Here is a 22,381-nt window from a genome sequence, read left to right on the forward strand (position 1 = left end):
AATGAAATCACTCGGGTGAGGCTGTTTTTCCAGTATAAATATTTAATGGATCACATTTTTTTTTTTAGAAAAATACATAATAACATTTTTGTTCATGCTAAAATAATATTCACAATGCGTTTTGCTTTTTGCTCATACATTTACATTAGTCGTACATTAGCTCATTTCACACGTATAACCTTTTAATTGCTGTAGAAGAGTTTTCATTCACCATCTCTGATTTCTAAAAGTCGTTTCTCAGTCCCAAAATGGCTGCATAGCTTGGAGTTAAATACTGCAGATGTCAAACCAGCACCAATAACAATTAAAAAAATGACAGGCAACCTGAAGACCAACCAAACGCTGACCTTCAGAAAGCAGGAAGGCACAAAGAACAAACTCAAAATCAAAAACTACTGTAGATGCACACAATCTGCCGTACAAACTTTCTGACAAACACTCAACTCACTCACATACACAATCATATAAAGTTTTTTCACATTTACAGCTGTGCTGACATGTCCTTTTAACATCTGTTTAGATATTTTTGTTTAATATTTAAATTAAAAGCTTGATTTTTCTTATTGGTTGTTATTGCTTTTAAGGGGACATTCAGTTTGACAGCAAATTCACATGATCTGCTTGCAATGATGAGATTAATCAAATGTTTAAAGGGATAGTGTACTCCATAATTAATTTTTTTTACTCCCCCTCAAGTTGTTCCAAACCTGTTTAAATTTCTTTGTTCTGCTGAACACAAAGGAAGATATTTGGAAGAATGTTTGTAACCAAGCAGATCTCACCTCCCATTGACTACCATAAAAAAATAGATCTGCTTGGTTACAAACATTCTTCCAAATGTCTTCCTTTGTGTTCAGCAGAACAAAGAAATTTATACAGGTTTGAAACAACTTGAGGGTGAGTAAATGATGACAGAATTTTCATTTTTGGGTGAACTATCCCTTTAAGTTACCCATATTTTGAACTCAAAACAGTTTGCATCTCAAACGAATCAAGTAGTTTTCAGTACATTTTGTGTACTGATAACACCCTAAACTTTGCAGCATCTGTGGCAAGCTGTCAATTACCAACCATTCTGACTCATCCTTTAATTTGTATAAGCAAACATTGTGGATTTGTATTGATATCTACAGTGCATATTATTTGCATATTATTATTGTAATTGGAAGATGCAGTCAGCATAGTGACCATGACAATGCCATGAAGATTGTCACAGATTTTGTATTTTTTATAAAGTGTGTCTGTGCATGTGTTTCCGTAGGGACGTGACCTTTAAGGTTCGACTCAGATGACGCATGACCAGACGTCCACCTGTCTGCTAACCTCAACTCTTCTTGGCAGAAACTAGCAGGTGACTCTCATAAAACACACATATGTCCACACTCCCCACTGTAAGAGGGAGCGAAAATAAGAGCTGTCTGCTACCTGTAGCTCAAAAGTTAATGTAAACTCTTAAAATAGTATGAAATAGAAGGAATATGGAGGAAATATGAATATATATATATATATATATATATATATATATATATATATATATATATATATATATATATATATATATATATATTTCATATACCAGGGGTTTTCAAAAGTTTTGATACCATGGATCATTTCAAATAATATTTCCCTTAGAAAGGGCCTCAATAAAAATTCCTAAAATATAAAAAGCTATATATGTTTAGGTATAAAGTCCCAATTTCTACTATAATATTTTAGTATTAGATAATGTTGTACACATACTATAAATTATCTGAAAAAATATTTAGTTTCTATTATGTTATTATGTTTCTATTATATTCAACACATCAGTTTTGTTATGTAGAGAAACATAAATAATAAAATAATTATGATTAATCTTTGGATTTTCAGCCAGTCTTTAGAAAGAAGAATGAAATCAAATGAAAGCATAACAAAAACAGGAATTCTATTTATTTATTTATGTATTTATTTATTTATTTATTATTTTCTGTGAACTTTTATTTATTTATGTATTTATTTTTATTTATTTATTTATTATTTTCTGTGAACTTTTATGTATTTATTTTTATTTATTATTTTCTGTGAACTTCTATTTATTTATGTATTTATTATTTATTTACACTAGATTTTTTCTGTAAACTTTTCCATGGACACCCTAGAAGTCTCTTGTTTGAAAACCCCTGTTATACATAACTATTGATAGAGTATAGTTGAAAAAATTATCTGTGTGTGGAAAGACAAAAACAAACACTTTCAAAAACTGTATTCTTCAAATAAACTTTGCATAGGTTCTCCAAACCAAACTGGAGTCAGATTCACCAAAATAATTTAATACTTACATTAAAAAACAATAAAACATTTAGAGGCTGAAAACATAAAAAAAACAACTCAATCAATAATCCAAAATAATATTGTGATTTCAGTAAAAAGTATTTTACCTCCTTCTCCTATTAAGTTCAAAGGTCAGTCATCTCTTCCTCTATATGGACTGTTTTTAGTTTTGTCAGATGTTTTTCCTCTTCTTCCTCCACTTCTCTCATCTCTCCCTTCCCTCCCTCTGAAACTGCACATAGGAAGTCTCCATTTAGGCTCGAGGTCATCTGGGCATCATGACCTCTGAACTCGCCGGTAAGGTCCGTTTGGGCGAGTAAGGGTACGCTCACTGTGAGAGTAGTGTAGTCTTGCTGGGTCGTTGTCATGGTGGTGTTAAGTGAGGTGGGGGAGCTGTGGGTGGGATCATGGGAGTAACCCAGGTGGTAAAGGTATCTACCAGGAGTCTCCAAAGGTTCCTTCTTTACAGCAGACAGTGTGTGTACGCTAGCCAGGCCGTAGAGAGCGGCGCTGGGCTCAAGAGAGGTCAGCTGCAGCCTGTCCTGCTCCTCCACCCGGAGGTGACACAGAGAGGCGGGAGCAGGAGAACTGCCATCAACAACACCTGACAGATGACAGAAGATCAGAGAAAAGATAAAGCTCTTAAACCTTTTTTGGTGGTAAACAAATATTAAGGATATACAGTTCATGGGTCAGTGAATAAGATTGACCATGATAAAGAATAGGGAAAATCGTGACATTTTACGACCTATCCTTGCATTGTCATAAAAGGTCAAATTATGTGACTTATAATGCAAGGATACAATAAATTGATCATGAGTGACAGTAAAGACCTGTATAATGTTACAAACAATTGTATTTCAAATATATTTCTAATCATCAAAGTATCCTGAAAAATTATTAAGCAATACACTGTTTTCAACATTGATAATAATAAGAAATGTTTCTTAAAGGGATAGTTCACCCAAAAATGAAAATTCTGTCATCATTTACATCATTTAGAAGATGTTTGTAACCAAGCAGATCTCGCCCCCCATTGACTACCATAGTGTTTTTTGACTACTATGGTACTCAGTGGGGGGCGAGATCTGCTTGGTTACAAATATTCTTCCAAATATCTTCTTTTGTTTTCAGCAGAACAATGAAATTTATACAGGTTTGGAACAACTTGAGGGCGAGTACATGATGACAGAATTTTCATTTTTGAGTGAACTATCCCTTTAAAAAATGTTTCCAAGTCAGCATATTGGAATGATTTCTGAAGGATCATGTGACACTGAAGACTGCAGTGATGATGCTGAAAATTCAGCTTTGCCATCACAGTAATAAATCACATTTTAAGATATATTAAAATAGAAAATAGTTATTTTAAATTGTAATAATATTTCACAATATTGCTGTTTTTCAAAAACAAAGACTTCTTTAAAAACATTTAAAAATCTTATTGATCCCAAACTTATTTCTGTTTTCTAATAACAAATAATAATTGAATAATTGATGCCATTTAGGTTTCCTTTTCAAGAATGTCATTCTTTTACTGAAGATTTTCCTTCAGTATGATATCAGGTCAGTTGTATCACCCTGACATTTCTGACATTATGCCCTCAAAAACATATCAAAGTGAATTAAATGTTTAAAAATTAAATATTATTTAATACAGAAATTAAAACATGCTTATCATAAGAGAGGTGTATTAACGTCATCGTACATACGAGTTGCAGGATCACGTCTTTGACCTTCATAACAAACACAAGATTTGTGCTCTTCTCATCCTTCTCAAATGCTTGATGTAATCTTTGATGATGTTTGAAGAGGCTCACTCACCTTGTGTAACTGATGAGGGTGAAGAGGATGATGGGAGTTGCAAGGGAGGAAGTACCATCTTGTTGCTCAGCAGTGAGGTCCCATTGGCTTCAGGAACCAAGCTGTAACCTTCAAGCTGCAAGCCATCGGTCGAGGTGACAGTGAACGGCGAGCTAATGGACGTGTTCTGGTCCTGAACTGACACATCCTGCCTAACATCCTCTGCTTTCACCTCTACATCTGTCCCATTCACACTGCAGTGAAATGAGGGGTACACCAGTGCAGGGTCTGCCGTTACCCTTTTATCCTGTCCTTCACCATCCATCTCCAACTCTGCCACTGATCTGCAAGCCAGCGACTGGAGTCCCAAGTTCATGCCACTGAAGAGAACATGTCCTGTGGTGGAGAGGAACGAAGGGGTGCCGTTGTGGAAAACGGAGGCGGGCGTGTTGACTGAGACTCCGTTAAAGATTACAGACGATGACGAGACAGAATTCCTGCTGTCTCCAACCTGCTGGACGATAACCCCGGCCTCAAGAGCTCCAGAGCAGAGAGGCACGACTGCATTACCCACCGTCCCATCAGCACAGGTCGACATCGGACACGGGGACAGAGACTCCTGACCTTTACTGCTCTCATCCTCCGTACTGTGATTTCCATCTGACTCGCTGAGAGAGAGTGAAAGACAGTGAACCTTTGAGTCTCCATCACGACACTTTTACTTTATTATTTTGCACAATTTTTTATTGCACACAGAGATTCCAGTTTCAGTATTGGTCTGAAACTGAAATCTGTCCCTTTCGTTGTTATTATATTATATTATATTATATTATATTAGTGCTGTCAAACGATTAATCACGATTAATCGCATCCAAAATAAAAGTTTGTTTTTACATAATATGTGTGTGTGCCATTTATAATTATGTACATTTAAATACACACACATACATGTATATACATGCAAATATTTCTTAAATATATACAGTATATATATTTATTTTTTAAATGTGTGTATATATATATATATATATATATATATATATATGAAATATTTGCATGTATAAATATATCACATTTTCTTAAATATGTACATATAAGAAAAATTTACATGCATATACTGTATATATTTATATAATTTGTTATATATAAATATAAATATTTTATATATAAATATATCACATTTTCTTAAATATTTAAATATATATTTAAGAAATATTTGCATAAATATACTGTATATATATTTATATAATTATGTTATATATAAATTTAAATATTATATATTTAATATATATTACATTTTCTTAAATATGTATATATATTTAAGAAATATTTGCATATATATACTGTATATATTTTATAATTGTTATATATAAATTTAAATATTTTATATATAATATATATTACATTTTCTTAAATATGTACATATATAAGAAATATTTGCATGCATATTCTATATATTTATTTATATAATTTGTTATATATAAATATAACACATTTTCTTAAATTTATATATATGCATGTATCTGTATTTATATATACATAATAATTATACACAGTACACACACATATATTAGCTATGTAAAAACAAACTTTTATATAAGTTTATATATAAAAGTATATATCACAGACAAAAAAAATCTGCGCTCACTGTGACAATGGTGAAGTTGAGAGACAAGCTTTCTCCTTCACTGTGATATATTTTAAAAAACAAGAAAGAAAAACTTGGACAAACTCTCAAACCTATACCTACCTTCCAATATTTCTAAACTGTGTGAAAGAGATGCTGAAAGATGATTTTAATATTTCATACTGTTGATGCTTTTGGCAATATTGTATGCAAAACACGTTGAAAATGAAAGGGGGAATGTTGTATTATGAACCAACCAACTTTTCACTCTTTCAACTGTACGTGAGCGCGGATTGACGCAGCTGCAGGAAGATGGAGACGGGAGCGCGCATAGACAAATGGAGAGGTGAGTATCCACTTCACACCGCGGGACCCCCTAGATCACAGCCTTCGCCTGTCAGGATTAATCCTGGCTATACTACAGACTCTCTTTTACGCACTTACGCACACCATTTGGTCCTATGGCGACACAACCCCGCGAACACAGCATGCCTTCACAAATGGTCAACTTTATGTTCACAGTGTCCTTCGCCAAACGGGCAGGGCCCGCCAGTAACGAGAAGTTAAATTTAGCTGATGTTTTAAAGTCTGATACAGCGCGATACATCCACTGCGCGCTGAAGTCGATATTTCACAGTGACTTCAGCTGTTCAAACATAAATTCGTCTAGTTGAGAGAGAAGGGCGCGTATAATGAATGACTGCAGCAGCTGTGTGACTCCGACAGGACTTCCACAACTGTCATGTGTTCCTCTTCACAGCCAGCTAAAAGATTTTGCCTTTTTTTTTTTTTTTTTTTTTTTTTAGTTATAACGTCATTACGTGTTTGGGAGCTTGAACACAAGACGCGTTCTGTCTGTCTACACAAGCGTCTTTACTCTTTGCGTCGCGTTTAAAAATAAATGTAAACTCGTCTCGAAACCACTGCGTCACTGACCCATTGCTTGTTTTGAGTTTAAAAACATAAAATATATTATAATTTAATTTTAATATCATATAGCCCCAGGGTTTAGATACATAGGGTTTAGAACTTTCAAACATATTCTATACATTTTAAATGTAATTTCAAACATTGGTGATCTATTATACATTATAAATGTTTGTCAATATATTAGTAATAAAATGCTAATTACATCTTTGTAAAAGGGGTTCCTGGCTGAGACTCTAAATGGGATCCCTGCTTTAAAGGTTGAAAACGCCTGACGTGGCCTATTAATATCACATATGCCACACCCCCACATTTGGCATTGCAGCATGAATGAGTGAATGAGGCATTTAAGATGTCCTATATAGAACAAATATATGCATTTTCTGAGTGATATTACAAGTCCAAACATGAATTGTGAGTATAAGAACTATTTAGTTTTTTTTTTTTTTTGGCCATGGAGTGAAGCTGTAAATTATAAAATTGCCTCATTCAAGTGATAAGAATATACAATTGCTTCAAAATGCTTCAAGCAGCGTGTGACATCAGCTTTCTGTGAATGGAAAAAACATATATATGTATGTGTGTAAGGTCACCTCCACCAGGTGCGCTGGAGCTTTGTTCACAAAGAGTTTTAAACATTAAAGTGAATCCTGTATTACCAGTGCATGTGTGTGTGTGTGTGTGTGTGTGTGTGTGTGTGTGTGTGTGTGTGTGTGTGTGTTAAAACTGAGTGCTGAAGAGGAGGTTTTCCTATCCCCTCTGGCTAAAAAGAAAAGTAAATAGTTCAGAGTGATTTATGTGGTGGGGCAAACCTTACGAGTCAATGGATCCTGAGTAGCTACTCACTCAAAAATAAACACACACATGCACACGAGGTGGTGACTCACGCGATACATTTTATGCACACGTTTGGATGTACATAATGACCTTTAGAAGCTGATTTTCTCCTCTGTGATTTAAGATCATTGTGAATAAATTAAAGATTTAAATCTAAATGTAGAAGACAATCCACAAGCATACAATCAGAAACCTTTTTTAAAACCATGAAATGCCTTGATCACTTGCCAAGATGTGCCAAGAAATGCCTTGATCACTCAAGAACTTTGCTTTAACTACTGTATCTCAATAGTCTTGCCAGCAGAACTTAATTAAAATCCTTGACAAACTCCTTAACTCTTCATTCATTCATTCATTCATTCATTGATCATTTCCAGGTTTGCTCACCTTTTGGATTGCGCCTCTGACGGGTTTCTGTCTCTCTGCCTCCTGTTTTTGAACCAGTTGCTGACTTGTGTCAGGGACAGTCCTGTGATCTTGGCCAGATTCCTCTTCTCGGCCGGGGACGGGTACCGGTTCTGCTTATAGAGGTCCTTCAGCGCGTTCCTGGAGCGCTCTTTGAAGCAGTACACCGTCTCCTCTCCATCCCAGATGGTCCGGGGCAGGGGAAACTTGCGTCGCAGGCGATATTTATCCACTGCGCCTAGCGGTCTACCACGGGCCTTCTCCGCCTCCGTGTACCGGGCTTTGTACCATAAGTCTTGCAGTGCAGAGTGGCACGAGGGGCTGAAGCTGTGGCTCTCCAAGATGCTGTAAAGCTCCTGGTAGCGCGCCTGGTGGAAGGCCACCAGCGCCTGAGCGCGGAGGATACTCTCGTTACCGCGCAATAAGTCGCTCTGCGGGAGAGACCACAGAAACCGGGCGAGTCGATCCACGTTGCCCCCCTGCTGAAGCGCTTCGCAAACACACGCAACCTGCTCCGGTGAGAAAGCCAAAGAGCTCGCGGTTGCTGCGGGTGAAGTGTGCGCAGACAAAGAGTCCATAGTGGGCATCTTGCGCTCCGGTGGAGAGGTCTGCTGCTGCTGCTGCTGCCCGACGAGCATCCCGGCGGCCACCGGAGTCTCCAGAGTCAGGAGTTTGACGTGCCCCCGACTGTCCGTGGAGCTCTCGAGAATCTCCGTGTACTTCACATTTTCCTTTTTGATGTCGCCTGCCACTGTCACTTCACTAGAGGAAACAGACATTGTTTTTATTCTTCTCCTCAGATTCCTTTAGTCCGTCACCCCGCCTCGTTTCTGCCCAAGCCGATCAGGTTACCCGTGCGCCATGCGAGTGATATCGGGTTCTTTGTAAGTGGATAGCTTTCCCCTTTCGCTCCGGCAGCGTGACTTCTCAGCCCGATGGTTGGGGGGTTGGACACATGATTGGCTACAAGAAATTTCGAAAGGGGCGGGGCGAACGCAGCTTCAAGGCGAAACTATTAAAACGAATGTGTCACTCAGCCGTGACGCGCTCCCGCAGCTCACCTGCGCTATAGGTGAGAAATCATTCGAGCCCTTTGTGTGCTGCTGTGTGTTTACTCTGAGCTTACTCTGAACAGACTCAGACTTCTCTTACAACACTTCAAACGATACAGACATTTACAAAATAAGAAGCCCTACCCCTTATTTCTTTTTTTCTTTTTGGCAATATCTCTTAAAAACTTAGTTTCTACAATTATTGTTATAGCCTATAATAGGCTACAACCACAACTGATATTTATTTAGGCTATTAATTTTTTTAATAAACAGAAAACAAGGTGAAATAAAAGGAATGAGACATAAAATAAAATATCAAAATTGAAAACAATGTTGGTGAATGTTCTATCTATCTATCTATCTATCTATCTATCTATCTATCTATCTATCTATCTATCTATCTATCTATCTATCTATCTATCTATCTATCTATCTATCTATCTATCTATCGTTCGTTCGTTCGTTCGTTCGTTCGTTCGTTGAAACTCAGCGCTGGACAGATATCAAACTTCAGCAATGTTTGAATGGGAACGGTTGTACTACACGTACGTGTTTCTTTCCGGACAATTTTGAATGTAACATTGCTGTGCGCTCTGTTGTGAGCTGCAGAGTGCATTGATTACTGTTATATGTTTGTTTGTTTATTTATTTTGCAGACGGACTTTAACTAATATTATTAACAATAATGGATGACCAGGGATGCCCGAGGTGCAAGACGACTAAATACAGAAATCCATCTCTGAAGCTGATGGTCAATGTGTGTGGACACACGCTGTAAGTACCTGCTGTCAGATTTCTTACTCAAACCTGTGCAGATCTTAAACCTTCACAGATCCAGAAGTGAGGCTTTATTCATGATGTCCAAGACAAAACGTTTTATTATTTGCATCTGGTTTGTTTTTGCTTGTATATGTGCTGTAACCAGGCCAGTGTTTCAACCTGTGAGTGAAGTAAACCGATGTTTTTATGACATCTAACTTCCGTTGTTCAACTGTTTGCGAGGCTCTCCTTACAAAAAAGTTACCATGGCGACAATGGTTTCAGCCACAATACGGTTAATATTACTACTGTAAAACCATAGTAATTTAACATGTAATGTACTTCAAATAGTATAGTTTTTTGATACATGACCAGTGGACGTCAGATGTAGAGACATCGCAGGACTGAAACAAGAGGAAAAGTGACAGATCTGTCAGAACAGCCGACCCAAAACTGACAGTTTTATTCTACAACCCCAATTACAGAGAAGTTGGGACATTATGTAAAATGCAATAAAATCAGGAATCTGTGATTTGTTAATTCTCATTAACCTTTATTTAATTGACAAAAGAACAAAGAGAAAATTCCCAATGTTTTTTTTTTTTTTTTTTTGTAAATATAAATAAATTTGAATTTTGATGACTGCAACACACTCCAAAAAAGTTGGGACATGTGTTTACCACTGTGTCACATCACCTTTCCTTTTAATTACACTTTTTAAATGTTTGGGAATTGAGGATACAAATTGTTGCAGTTTTGCAATTGAATTTTTGCGCAATCTTGCCTGATACAATACAGCTGCTCAACAGTCCGTAGTCATCACTGGCTGATTCTCCTTTTCATGATGGGCCAAATATTTTCAATAACAGACAGATCTGGACTGCAGTCAAGTACATCCCTTCTACAGTGTAGAGTGTCTACGAAACCACTCTGTTGTAGCACATGCAGAATCAGAATTGTCTTGCTTCCCAGGAAGGATGTCATCTTGATGGCAGTATGTCTCTGTTCAATCCCAGTATACGCCTCCACTTCAATGGTACCTTCACACATATGCAAGTCACCCATGACAGATGTTTGCTTTTGCACCTGTCGCTGATGAAAGTCTGGATGGTCCCTTTCGTCTTTGGCATTGGGAACTCATTTTTGGTCTCAAACATGGACTCATCTTACCACAGCACACATTTCCTTCTTTTGGACCATCTGAGATGAGATTGGGCCCGGAGAACTGCATTGAACAGATGTATCGCTTTCTCCTTGCATATCAGAGATTAGAGTTGCATTTCTTCATGCAGTGGCAGATTGTTTTAAGTGACAACAGTTTTCCAAAGTACTCCCAAGCCCATGTGACAGTATTTAACAGAGTAGCATGACGGCTTCTCATGTAATGCCGTTTGAGGGCTCGAAGGTCACGCACATTATACAGAGATTTCCTGCCTTGCCTGAGATTTCTCTGGTTTCTCTGAATCTTTTCACAATATTATGTATGGTAGATGGTGAAATACCTAAATACTTTGCAATCTTGCATTGAGAAATGTAATTTTTTAATTGTTTGCCAATTCTCTCATGAAATTTGGCACAAAGTGGTTAGCCATGACACATCTTTGCTGGCAAAGACTGAGCTTTTGGTGGATGCTCCTTTTAAACCCAGTCATGACCCTCACCTAATTCCAATTCACCTGGTGAATTGTGGACTATTTCAAAACCGTTTATCTTGGATATTCTATAATATTTTCACTTTTATTTTGCCTCTGTTCCAACCTTTTTGGAGTGTGTTGCAGCAATCAAAATCAAAATTTGTTTATATTTACAAAATAAAATAAAATTGACCAGTGAAAACATTGGGAAACACTGGAAAGTTAAATAAAGGTTAAAGGTGCCCTAGAATTAAAAAATTGAATTTATCTTGGCATAGTCAAATAACAAGAGTTCAGTACATGGAAAAGACATACACTGAGTTTCAAACTCCATTGTTTCCTCCTTTTTATATAAATCTCATTTGTTTAAAAGACCTCCGAAGAACAGGCGAATCTCAACATAACACCGACTGTTACGTAACAGTTGGGATCATTAATATGTACGCCCCCAGTATTTGCATATGCCAGCTCATGTTCAAGGCATTACACAAGGGCAGCCAGTATTAACGTCTGGATGTGCACAGCTGAATCATCAGACTAGGTAAGCAAGCAAGGAAAATTTTGAGGGTTATATTAGCTGTGTAAACTTTGTTTATGTACTGTTTAAGGCAAGCGCAAGCTCCGGGGGCGGAGAGCGATTTAAAGGGACCGCAACCTGAATCGGCGCATTTCTAATTATGCCCCAAAATAGGCAGTTAAAAAATTAATTTAAAAAAATCTGTGGGGTATTTTGAGCTGAAACTTCACAGACACATTCAGGGGACACCTTAGACTTATATTACATCTTGTAAAAAAAACATTCAATGGCACCTTTAAAGAATTGGTGGTGTAGTAATAACAATAACTAGTAATTATGGTATTTTGGTGGAAATTGTTTCCACGAAGTGTGTTGAATTCCCCATTAAATCAAAATGGGCAATTCTTATGTTATATTATGGAATAGTGCAGTATTTATTATAAATGATTTTTCAGCTTGAGGGCGGGACAACCTGTCATTCACATGACCATCTAATCAATTCCTGATGAACAAAATCAAGTCCCGCCCTAATTAATTTTTTTGTTCAAGAAGCCGTTTCACTCGGATATACATCACAATAGGGAAGAAAAGACTATTGCAACTTCCGTTTCAAGATGAATACAGTCAACAAGTGAGATCAAACTAGCTATTCATTTGGAGCATGGGAGTAGACATTCTGCCACAGAAACCTGAACAGAGAGGGACTACTATGTGGATCTCATGGGAGATATGTGTCTGAAGTCATGTGACTCCTCGTGCTTTGCGTGCCCTTGACCTCTTAAGGATTCACAGTGGACTGCTGACCTGGGACTCAGAGACCGTATGAATATATTACACACTGATGACACACTGCTGGAGACGGTCCAGCATACTCTCCCCTGCTCATTTCATGATAGTTTACCTCTGTATGCAGAACATAAGGATGAAGGAATTACAGCTAATAAATGACTGTAGCTTGTGATTAAATACAGTTGATGGAGTGGAAGAAGATATTGCTTCTAGTGTTTCTTCAACTATGAGAACTTCTGACCCGTTGGGCTTGAGAGAGAAAATAAACTCTCAGTTTTTATGTCATTCATTTATTAAAACATTCTCTAAACTGTATAAGTGCAATTGTCACAACTGTTTTATGGGACATTGCAACTCTATTGCATTGTCTGAAACTGTAGGAACTCTCTCAAAACATTTCAAACCTAGTTATTGATAAGATTTTGATAACTGATTGGATGCATGTGTGTCATCACATAATGAAAGAATGTTTAGAAGTTGTGAAGAGTATGACAGTTTCATTGAGAAACAACTCATCAGTTTTGATTAGCTAACCATGTGCATTTAGTTGAAATTGAACAAGAAATTCAGATCAGATCTCTGAAGTAATTGTTTAGAGATATGTACTTTTGAACAAATTAAAAAGTGATTTTATATATATTTTAATATTTAACAATTGTTTTCTTAGTTCTTCACCTCATATTTATTATCACAAGAATGTTCTTCATCGGCACTGTTGATAACATTTTTGATAAAACTAAAAAATGTACTGGTTGTGATGGAAATCACCTTTTTTCACTTTTCAGGTTCATATGCATTTTGATTTTTTGGTTGCACCTCCTCTTGGTAGAGCACCTCTTGTGATGGAAATCATGCTATAACTGGAGAGACAAAATTTGTACACAAATGTATATGTTTTGACATAATTATTAACCATTTTAATATTTATTTCACTCTTTATTTTGATTGTTATAACTTTTATAATAGTCCAGTAATTATGTAATTAATATTTTTTATGATTTATTTCCTGTATTTTAAGATTGAAAATCTACAAGGGTAAAATAATTAAATAGATATTTGATTAAGCATTTGGAAAACTTGAAATCTGTTTTATTAAAAATCACCAATTGGACAGGTAGTTGAAGAAACCCACGTGTTTGTGACTATTAGGCTGATGGCGAGTGTGTCCTTCTGACCTGCTGCAGTGAAGATGGAAGGGCACAGGTAGGTGTGTGTGAGAGATAGTTGATGAGAGGGACACAGGTAGCTTGTGTGTGTGTGTGTGTGTGTGTGTGTGTGAGTGTGTGAAATGCAGGGGTTTGCAGATTTTGTGTGTGCATGATGGGGTCAGTTGTGCTGAGTTAGAGGAGTGTAGTAACCTCTCAACATGCTGACAAACACGGATCGGGAGAGGAGGAACGAGCAGGGAATGTCTAGCATTTATTCACTTGAAAGTCTGTGTTCGTACTGTTTTGCAGGCTTTTTGAGGTCTGTAGTTCTCTCACTCACACATGCATGCCCATGTTGTTCAGGTCATGGGTCAGGGAGAGTCTATCCTCTAAAGTAATTTGGAAGTAAACAATTGAGATTCTTCAGAGAAAACCCAGGGCAGACATCAGCTGAGAAATGGTGCTTCATGCGGTGGTTAGTACACGTTCCTGACACTTTTGAGTTGTACTGCTCATGCAGGTTACACATATTCAGGTCTGTGATGTGTCCTGATCCCATTTCATGGATCAAAAAGGAGCATTTGGTCTAGTCGGTCTAGTACTTCATATTTTTACATGCCCAGGCAATTTTTCACTGCCACCGTCACAAACAAAAACACTACACTACAGTTCAAAAGTTGGGGCCTGTTAGATTTTTAATGTTTAAAAAAACAAACAAAGTCTCTCATGCCTACCAAGGCTGCATTTATTTGATCAAAAAGTGTGGTGATATGAAATATTATTACAATTTATCTTTTCGGGTCTTTTTGACCCGGAGAGGATTTTCTTTTTCCTGAAAATGTTTAGTGTTATCGCATTGGACTAAAACTTATTGACTTTGCTCACAGAGGGTATAACCACTTCCCAAAATGTTTTGGAAAATTTTTGTACTTTTATGCAATTTATTTTCCATCTTGTTACTCTTGTGGTGTTCCCAGTCAAAAATGACCGGCCTACAAAAAATAGCTTATAAATCTCTTGTTATGAAATATCATCACCAAATATTGGATCTTTTTAAAAAAAATAAATACAAAATCTGTCTGAATTGAAAGAAAACAAGTTTGAATCCAAAAAGATTGAATCCAATTTTTGGTGATAATATAGCATAACGAGTGACTTAAGCAATTTTTAAAAGGCTGGGTTTTTTTGAAAATTGGCTGGTCAATGAAGGTGTTACATGGTTTTCAGCACAGCGTTCTCTTTTAATATATTTTAAAATGTTTCTCCTGTGTTGGAAAGCTGAATTTTCAGCAGCTATTTCTCCAGTCCTCAGTTTTGCATGATCCTTCACCTTCAGATATTTATTATACTGATTTGGTGCTCAAGAAACTTTTATTTTTATTATCAATGCTACACAGCTCAATATTTTTGTTGTTTGTAGTTTTCCAGGATTGAATAGAAAGTTCAAAAGAGCTGCATTTATTTGAAATATACAGGTGCTGGTCATATAATTAGAATATCGTGAAAAAGTTTATTTTTTTATTGTAAATTATTTTAAAAAATGAAACTTTCATTTATACTAGATTCCCTACATGTAAAGTAAAACATTTCAAAAGTTTTTTTTTTTAAATTGTTGATTAGAGCGTACAGCTAATGAAAGTCCAAAATCCAGTATCTCAAAATATTAGAATATTTACATTTGAGTTTCATTAAATGACCATCCCTACAGTATAAATTTCGGGTATCTCTTGTTCTTTGAAACCACACTAATGGGGAAGACTGCTGACTTGGCAATGGTCCTTGCTTGACACCCTCCACAAAGAGAGTAAGTCACAGATGGTCATTACTGAATGTGGTGGCTGTTTACAGAGTGATGTATCAAAGCATATTAAATGCAAAGTTGACTAGAAGGAAGAAATTGGGTAGGCAAAGGTGTACAAGCAACAGGGATGACCGCAAGCTTGAGAATACTGTTAAGCAAAGCCGATTCAAACACTTGGGAGAGCTTCAAAATGAGTCAAATGAAGCCGGAGTCAGCGCATCAAGAGTCACCACACTCAGACATCTTCAGGAAAAGGACTACCAAGCCACTTCTGAAACAGAAACAACGTCAGAAGCATCTTACCTGGGCTAAGGAGAAAAAGAACTGGACAGTGAACAGTGGTCGAAAGTCCTCTTTTCAGATAAAAGTAAATTTTGCATTTCATGTTGAAATCATGGTCCCAGAAGGAAGACTGGAGAGGCACAGAATCCAAGCTGCTTGAAGTCTAGTGTGAAGTTTCTGAAGTTAGTAATGATTTGGGGGGCCATGACGTCTGCTGTTGTTGGTCCATTGTGTTTTATCAAGTGCAAAGTCAATGCAGCCATCTTCCAGGAGATTTTGGAGCACTTTATGCTTCCATCTGCTGACAAGCTTTATGGAGATGCTGATTTCCTTTTCCAGCAGGACTTTATCACCTGCCCACAGTGCAAAAACCACTTATAAGTGGTTTGCTGACCATGATATTACTGTTTTATTGGCCAGCCAACATGCCTGACCCCTGAATCTATGGGATATTTTCAAGAGAAAGATGAGAAACCGTCGATCCAACAATATACAGATGATCTGAAGGCTGAATAGTGCCTCAGCAGTGCCACAGGCTGATCACTTCCATGCCACACTTCACTGTTGCTGTAATTTGTGCTAGGAGCAAGTCATTTGCTGTAATATGTGCTGCCGACCAAGTATTGAGTGCACAAATGAACATACTTTAAAGAACTTGAACTTTTCTGTTTTGAAAATCCATTTTTTGATTGATCTTAGGAAATATTCTAATATTTTGAGATACTGGATTTTGGACTTTCATTAGCTATACGCTCTAATCATCAAAATTTAAAAAAAAAAAACTTTTGAAATTTTTGTACTTTACATGTAGGGAATCTAGAATATATGAAATTTTCATTTAAAAAAATAATTTACAATAAAAAAATGAACTTTTTCACGATATTCTAATTATATGACCAGCACCTGTACTTTTTGTAAAACATGTAAACATCTTTTTTGATCAATTTATTGCATCCTTGCTGAATAACAGCATTAATTTAATTCAAAAATAATTATTTATCTCAAACCTTTGTATTATATTTTATCAATGTATTTTAAAAATCTAAAATAAGAAATATTTTTAGTTAGATTTTCTTAACAAAAGCATAAGCTTTTCTTATTTGTTAGGTTTTATATTTGCAATAATTTTCATCTGCATTAATTTATTTTCCAGTCATTTCCCCTCATTCCCCTCAAAGTTTGTTTACAGAAAGTTTGTCCACGGTGTTATTTACACTCCCTGTCATTTTGAACAGGCACAAATCAAAATCAAGTTTGAAAGCTGACACAAAAATAAGGGAGGAATGAAAAACAGGTAGAGAAAAGGAAAGTTAAACTGCTCAGTGGAAAAATTGTTTACTGTATTTTTAAGAAATCTACTTGAAACCCTGCATTAGTTATATTTTGCATAAATTCTGGGCAAGAAGTAACATTGGTTTCTAATACACACTTTACTTTGTCAGCCCTTAATGTGTATGTCTGCTTTGCCTCAAACCCATCCCATCATCACTCCATTATGATTGAATAAGACCACCACACACACAAATATCAGGCTCTGTTATATCCATTAGTCGAATTTATGGTTCCTTTTGGAAAGTTTCTGTGGCCAAATTTCATTCTCTGAAGCAGTGAGATGATTGAAATGTGTGTTTGTGTGGAATCGCTTCTGAAGGTTTTTCCAGCAGATTTCACATTTCATTACTGTTTATTTTGACTCTCTTTAAACAGACCTTCTGCCAGTTTGAGTAAAATGTCTGTGTTTGTGTGTGTGTTTCAGGTGCGAGAGCTGTGTGGACATGCTGTTTGTCCGTGGCTCAGGTAACTGTGTGCAGTGTAACACTCCTCTCAGAAAGAGTAATTTCCGCGTGCAGCTCTTCGAAGATCCAGCCATCGACAAAGAGGTGGAGATCCGAAAGAAGGTTCTCAAAATGTATGTGGCAGAAAAAGTGTCTGTGTGCATGGCGTGCATCCAAAATTGGGTCATTTCATGTCAAATCAACCAAATTTCAGAAACTTTCCCCGGCTCAAATGTCTGATTTTGTTAATATTTTTTCTGAAGAAAGACCAAAATAAATAGCGACGAAAGCCAAAATATTAAATGTAATGGATGTATATTAACTGAGTAATCCACTATTTTGTAGAGGGTTTGTAGAGGTCATGAAATATAAATTCATGATATTTAATATTTTGGCTTTCTCCTTCATTTATGTATTTTTTTTCACCATAAAAAGATCAAAATCAAATTTTTTATCCAGGGACTACTGGTTGAGTTGACACGGAATGACCCAATTATCTTAATGGCCAATTATAATATTTTAATGATGTGTCTTTGCTTTCTTTCATCTTTCAGTTATAATAAGAGGGAATTTGATTTTTCCACTCTGAAAGAATATAATGACTACTTGGAGCAGGTGGAGGATATTGGTGAGATACGCATGTCATTAATTTACTCATTCATATGATACATTTGTTTTTTAAATTATCTTTTAAAAAAAATGTTATTGTTAGTGTTTTAAATGTATTTCCTTGTGTGTCCAGTGTTTAACCTGACTAATAACGTAGATGTTGAAAGGACCAAGCAAATAATGGAACAGTACCAGCGAGATAACAGAGACATTATACAGAAAAACAAAGCCAAGCTGGTGAGTATGTGTGCATGGTTCTGATTGGACAGATGGATAATTTCACAAGCGAGAACCTCCTTTATTTAATTTTAATTATTTATTTATAATTGATTGTCGTTTCTAAATTAGACACGTGAGCAGGAGGAGTTGGAGGAGCTGTTGTTACAGGAGCAGCAGGATTCAGAGCAGAGAAGACTGGAGACCCTGCAGGAAGAACAGAGACAACTACAGGCCAAGAGGAAAAACAAACAGGCACTGCTGGATAAACTGGTACACAGTACACACACACTTTAAAGTGGGCATGAAATGCAAGTTACTATAGTCTTTTCTTTCCTATTGTGATATATCTGAGTAAACGGCTTCTTGAACAAGAAAAAATTGAGCTGTTTGATTTTGCCCATCGGGATTTGATTGGTTCACTGTGGTTTGCTATTGCTGTGATCTCACGTGAGTGACGGGTTGTCCCGCCCTCTCGCCGAAAAAATGCGTAGAGCTGTGGTGCTTATGCAGTTCAAGTTTGAGCCCAACTTGTGTTATTTCCCAATTTTCCCCTCCTACCCATCACTGTTCCCTCTCTACTATCAATTAAAGTGTCAAAATAAAATTTAAAAGAAAAGCACTTTTTGCATTTGCAGGAGAGTTCCAAGTTACCTGCGGCTGTGCTCTTGGCCCAACATAAAGATCGAGCCGCCCAACTGGAGACCCAGATAGAAAAACAGAAGCAAAACGTCAAACCAACAAACATCTTCTCAACTGGAATAATGATGGTGAGGAAACAACACACATGCATGCACACATAATCTGTAGGACTGTCAGTGGATTACATTTTTAATCAGATTAATTAATAATTAATCAAATGAATCCTAGGATTTGCTGAAGAAAAGCCACCAAGTGAAGGCTTATGATTAGTCATAATTAAATGTTCATTTTGTAATTTTTTTTGTATTTAAATTTTTTTTATTTATTTTAATTTATACATGTATACACCCACACTGCCCCGCCAGAAGAAAAGTTGCCATTTGAATTTAAAGGTGCCATCGAACGTTTTTTTACAAGATGTAATGTAAGTCTAAGGTGTCCCCTGAATGTGGCTGTGAAGTTTCAGCTCAAAATACCCCATAGATTTTTTTTAATTAATTTTTTTAACTGCTTATTTTGAGGCATAATTAGAAATGCCGATTCATGCAGCGGCCCCTTTAAATCGCACGCTCTCCGCCCCCTCCCGAGCTCTCGACTCTATCACTGCATAAACAAAGTTCACACAGCTAATATAACCCTCAAAATGGATCTTTACAAAGTGTTTGTCATGCATGCTGCATGCATACATCGGATTATGTGAGTATAGTATTTATTTGGATGTTTACATTTGATTCTGAATGAGTTTGAGGCTGTGCTCCGTGGCTAACGGCTAATGCTACACTGTTGGAGAGGTTTATAAAGAATGAAGTTGTGTTTATGCATTATACAGACTACAAGTGTTTAAAAATGAAAATAGCGCCGACTCTCTTGTCTCCGTGAATACAGTAATAAATGATGGTAACTTTAACCACATTTAACAGTACATTAGCAACATGCTAATGAAACATTTAGAGAGACAATTTACAAATATCACTAAAAATATCATGATATCATGGATCATGTCAGTTATTATCGCACCATCTGCTATTTTTCACTGTTGTCCTTGCTTGCTTACCTAGTCTGATGATTCAGCTGTGCACAGATCCAGATGTCCTGCCCTTGTGTAATGCCTCGATCGTGGGCTGGCATTATGCAAATATTGGGGGCGTATGCCCCGACTGTTACGTTACAGTTGTTGTTATGTTAAGATTCGCCTGTTCTTCGGAGGTCTTTTAAACAAATGAGATTTATATAAGGAGGAAACAATGGAGTTTGAGACTCACTGTATGTCATTTACATGTACTGAACTCTTGTTATTCAACTATGCTGAGGTAAATTCAATTTTCAATTCGATGGCACCTTTAAATAGGCGAATGCTTAAGAGTCTATGATTGGAACATTATTGCAGTGATTATTGTGTTTCTAGCATGTTATATGTTTGGCATATGTTTTCTTTTAACCCTAATTGGAGTGTGTAGCTTTTCATTTCTTAAAAACAACAATGTTGGAAGACATAATGGCCATATTCCAGGATGACATAGCCAAGATTCATCAGGCTCAAATTGTGAAAGAATGGTTGTCAGGGAGCATGAAGAAATATTTTTTACACATGAATTGGCACCTCTGAGTCCAGACCTTGAATTCTTTGAAAGTCTTTGGGATGTACTGGAGGAGACTTCAGAGTGCTCACCTCTTGCATTGTCAATACAAGATCTTGACCAAAAATTGATGCAACTCTTGATAGAAATAAATGTTGTGATGTTATTTCCATAATTTTTTGGTCAAGATCTTTGGTCAAGCTACACACTTCATCAATTAGAGTTAGAAGAACTTTTGGCAAACATATAACATGCTAGAAACATAATAATCACTGCAATAATGATCCAATCATAGACTCTCAAGCATTTGCCTTTTTAAAGGGTTAGTTCACCCAAAATTGAAAATTATTCAATGATTTACTGACACCCTCAAGCCATCCTAAGTGTATATGACTATGACTAAGTGTATATCTTCTCTCAGACAAACACAATCAGAGATGTATTTAAAAATATCCTTAGTCCTCTGAGGTTTATAATGGTTGTGAATGGCAGCCCAAAATTCAAACTTCAGGAGGTTAATAAAGGCCTTCTGAAGCAAATCGATGTGTTTGTTTAAAACAAATATCCTTATTTAAAACTTTATGAAGTAAAATAATGAGCTTCTGGTGGGACAGCCATACACGTTTGACATACGTCCAAAAAGCATTAACTTCCGCGACGTAGTACACAAAGACATGATGTACTAGCATAGTCGTATACACCTAGGTTTGCTTAAAGGGGTGAGAAAATCATGGAATAATTTTAATTTTTGGGTGAACTAATCCTTTAAATCCAAACAGCAACTTTTTTTTGGGCTGGGCAGTGAATGTTGATTTTATTATTATTATTATTTTTTTTTACAATTAATTGTGCTAAATTTACATCTTAAATGCTATTCATTTGTTTATAAACATCTTATGTAGCATCACATGCACTGTTACCTGTGTAATATTCATCACATTATACATGTGCTCTAGCTTTTGCATCCACACAGACACACCAGCATGTTTGTATTAGGCAGTGTTTGAGTATGACGTGGGAGTGTGTGTGTTTATATCATTTTGTGGTGCGTCTGTGTTGTAAAGCAGGTAAAACAGGTTTGTTCTTTTAAAAAATCCCTTCAGCGGTCACTGCAAAGGACATAGACCTGAACCAACATGTCATGAATGTGTATGCAAACTTGGATCAGGGGGGAGCAATACATCTTAAAAACTGCCGTTTGAAAGTAAAAACAGAAACAGCATGCACAATTGTGTGTGTGTTTGTGTATCCAAGTGCATATGTTTCCACAAATGTGTCTTGTGGTTGGCATGAAGAGATGAGTGGTGTGTATGTTGGCATGGATCTTGGTACAGGGAGGATAGTACCGGCAAAAAAGTATTTGTCAGCTATAGATGGCTTTTCGCTACAAGGCAGGAGGCACGCTTATACGGTTATATTTAACACACAGATGTTTCAGAGCTGTGCAGTTAAGCAATATGTGCGTTTGTCTGACTTTTTGCAGGCAGATTCATACTCCACATACATGTGGAGAGAGCCAGTAGAGGCTTTGAGATCAAAATAGTGTGTGTTACAGGGCATAGAGAGGGCATTGGCTCTCACACTTGTTACTTGAGCTCAGTTAATGCCAGCTGGAGGGTCCACAAAGCTCACTTTATCCCCACTGAACCTGTATGTGTGTTCACTAGTGTT

At 36.6% G+C, this 22,381-nt stretch overlaps 2 protein-coding genes across 5 annotated transcripts in view; one reads left to right on the forward strand and one right to left on the reverse strand.

Annotated features, from left to right (window-relative positions):
* Positions 1-1,332: 1,332 nt before the first annotated feature.
* The window catches only part of mnat1 (MNAT1 component of CDK activating kinase), a 38,628-nt gene continuing 17,579 nt past the window's right edge, over positions 1,333-22,381 (forward strand). Inside the window, exons 1-7 of one of the 4 annotated variants that reach the window (XM_048205304.1) lie at positions 1,333-1,351; positions 9,618-9,735; positions 17,648-17,800; positions 18,221-18,294; positions 18,409-18,512; positions 18,624-18,764; positions 19,130-19,261. In XM_048205304.1, coding sequence (XP_048061261.1) covers positions 9,647-9,735; positions 17,648-17,800; positions 18,221-18,294; positions 18,409-18,512; positions 18,624-18,764; positions 19,130-19,261 — 693 coding nt within the window. In that variant the 5' untranslated portion in view covers positions 1,333-1,351; positions 9,618-9,646. Of the gene's footprint in view, positions 1,352-6,063; positions 6,087-8,842; positions 8,982-9,487; positions 9,507-9,617; positions 9,736-17,647; positions 17,801-18,220; positions 18,295-18,408; positions 18,513-18,623; positions 18,765-19,129; positions 19,262-22,381 lie in introns of those variants that run through there. The other 3 variants (XM_048205300.1, XM_048205302.1, XM_048205301.1) reach the window with 3 other exon arrangements.
* six4a (SIX homeobox 4a) lies at positions 1,565-8,836 on the reverse strand. The gene is made up of 3 exons (XM_048205296.1): positions 7,892-8,836; positions 4,135-4,781; positions 1,565-2,914 (listed from the first exon to the last, which is right to left on the reverse strand). The coding sequence occupies exons 1-3, from the start codon at positions 8,686-8,688 to the stop codon at positions 2,436-2,438; spliced, it is 1,923 nt and encodes a 640-aa protein (XP_048061253.1). The 5' UTR covers positions 8,689-8,836; the 3' UTR covers positions 1,565-2,435.

Source organism: Megalobrama amblycephala, linkage group LG10, assembly GCF_018812025.1.
Source record: "Megalobrama amblycephala isolate DHTTF-2021 linkage group LG10, ASM1881202v1, whole genome shotgun sequence".
Lineage (NCBI taxonomy): Eukaryota > Metazoa > Chordata > Actinopteri > Cypriniformes > Xenocyprididae > Megalobrama > Megalobrama amblycephala.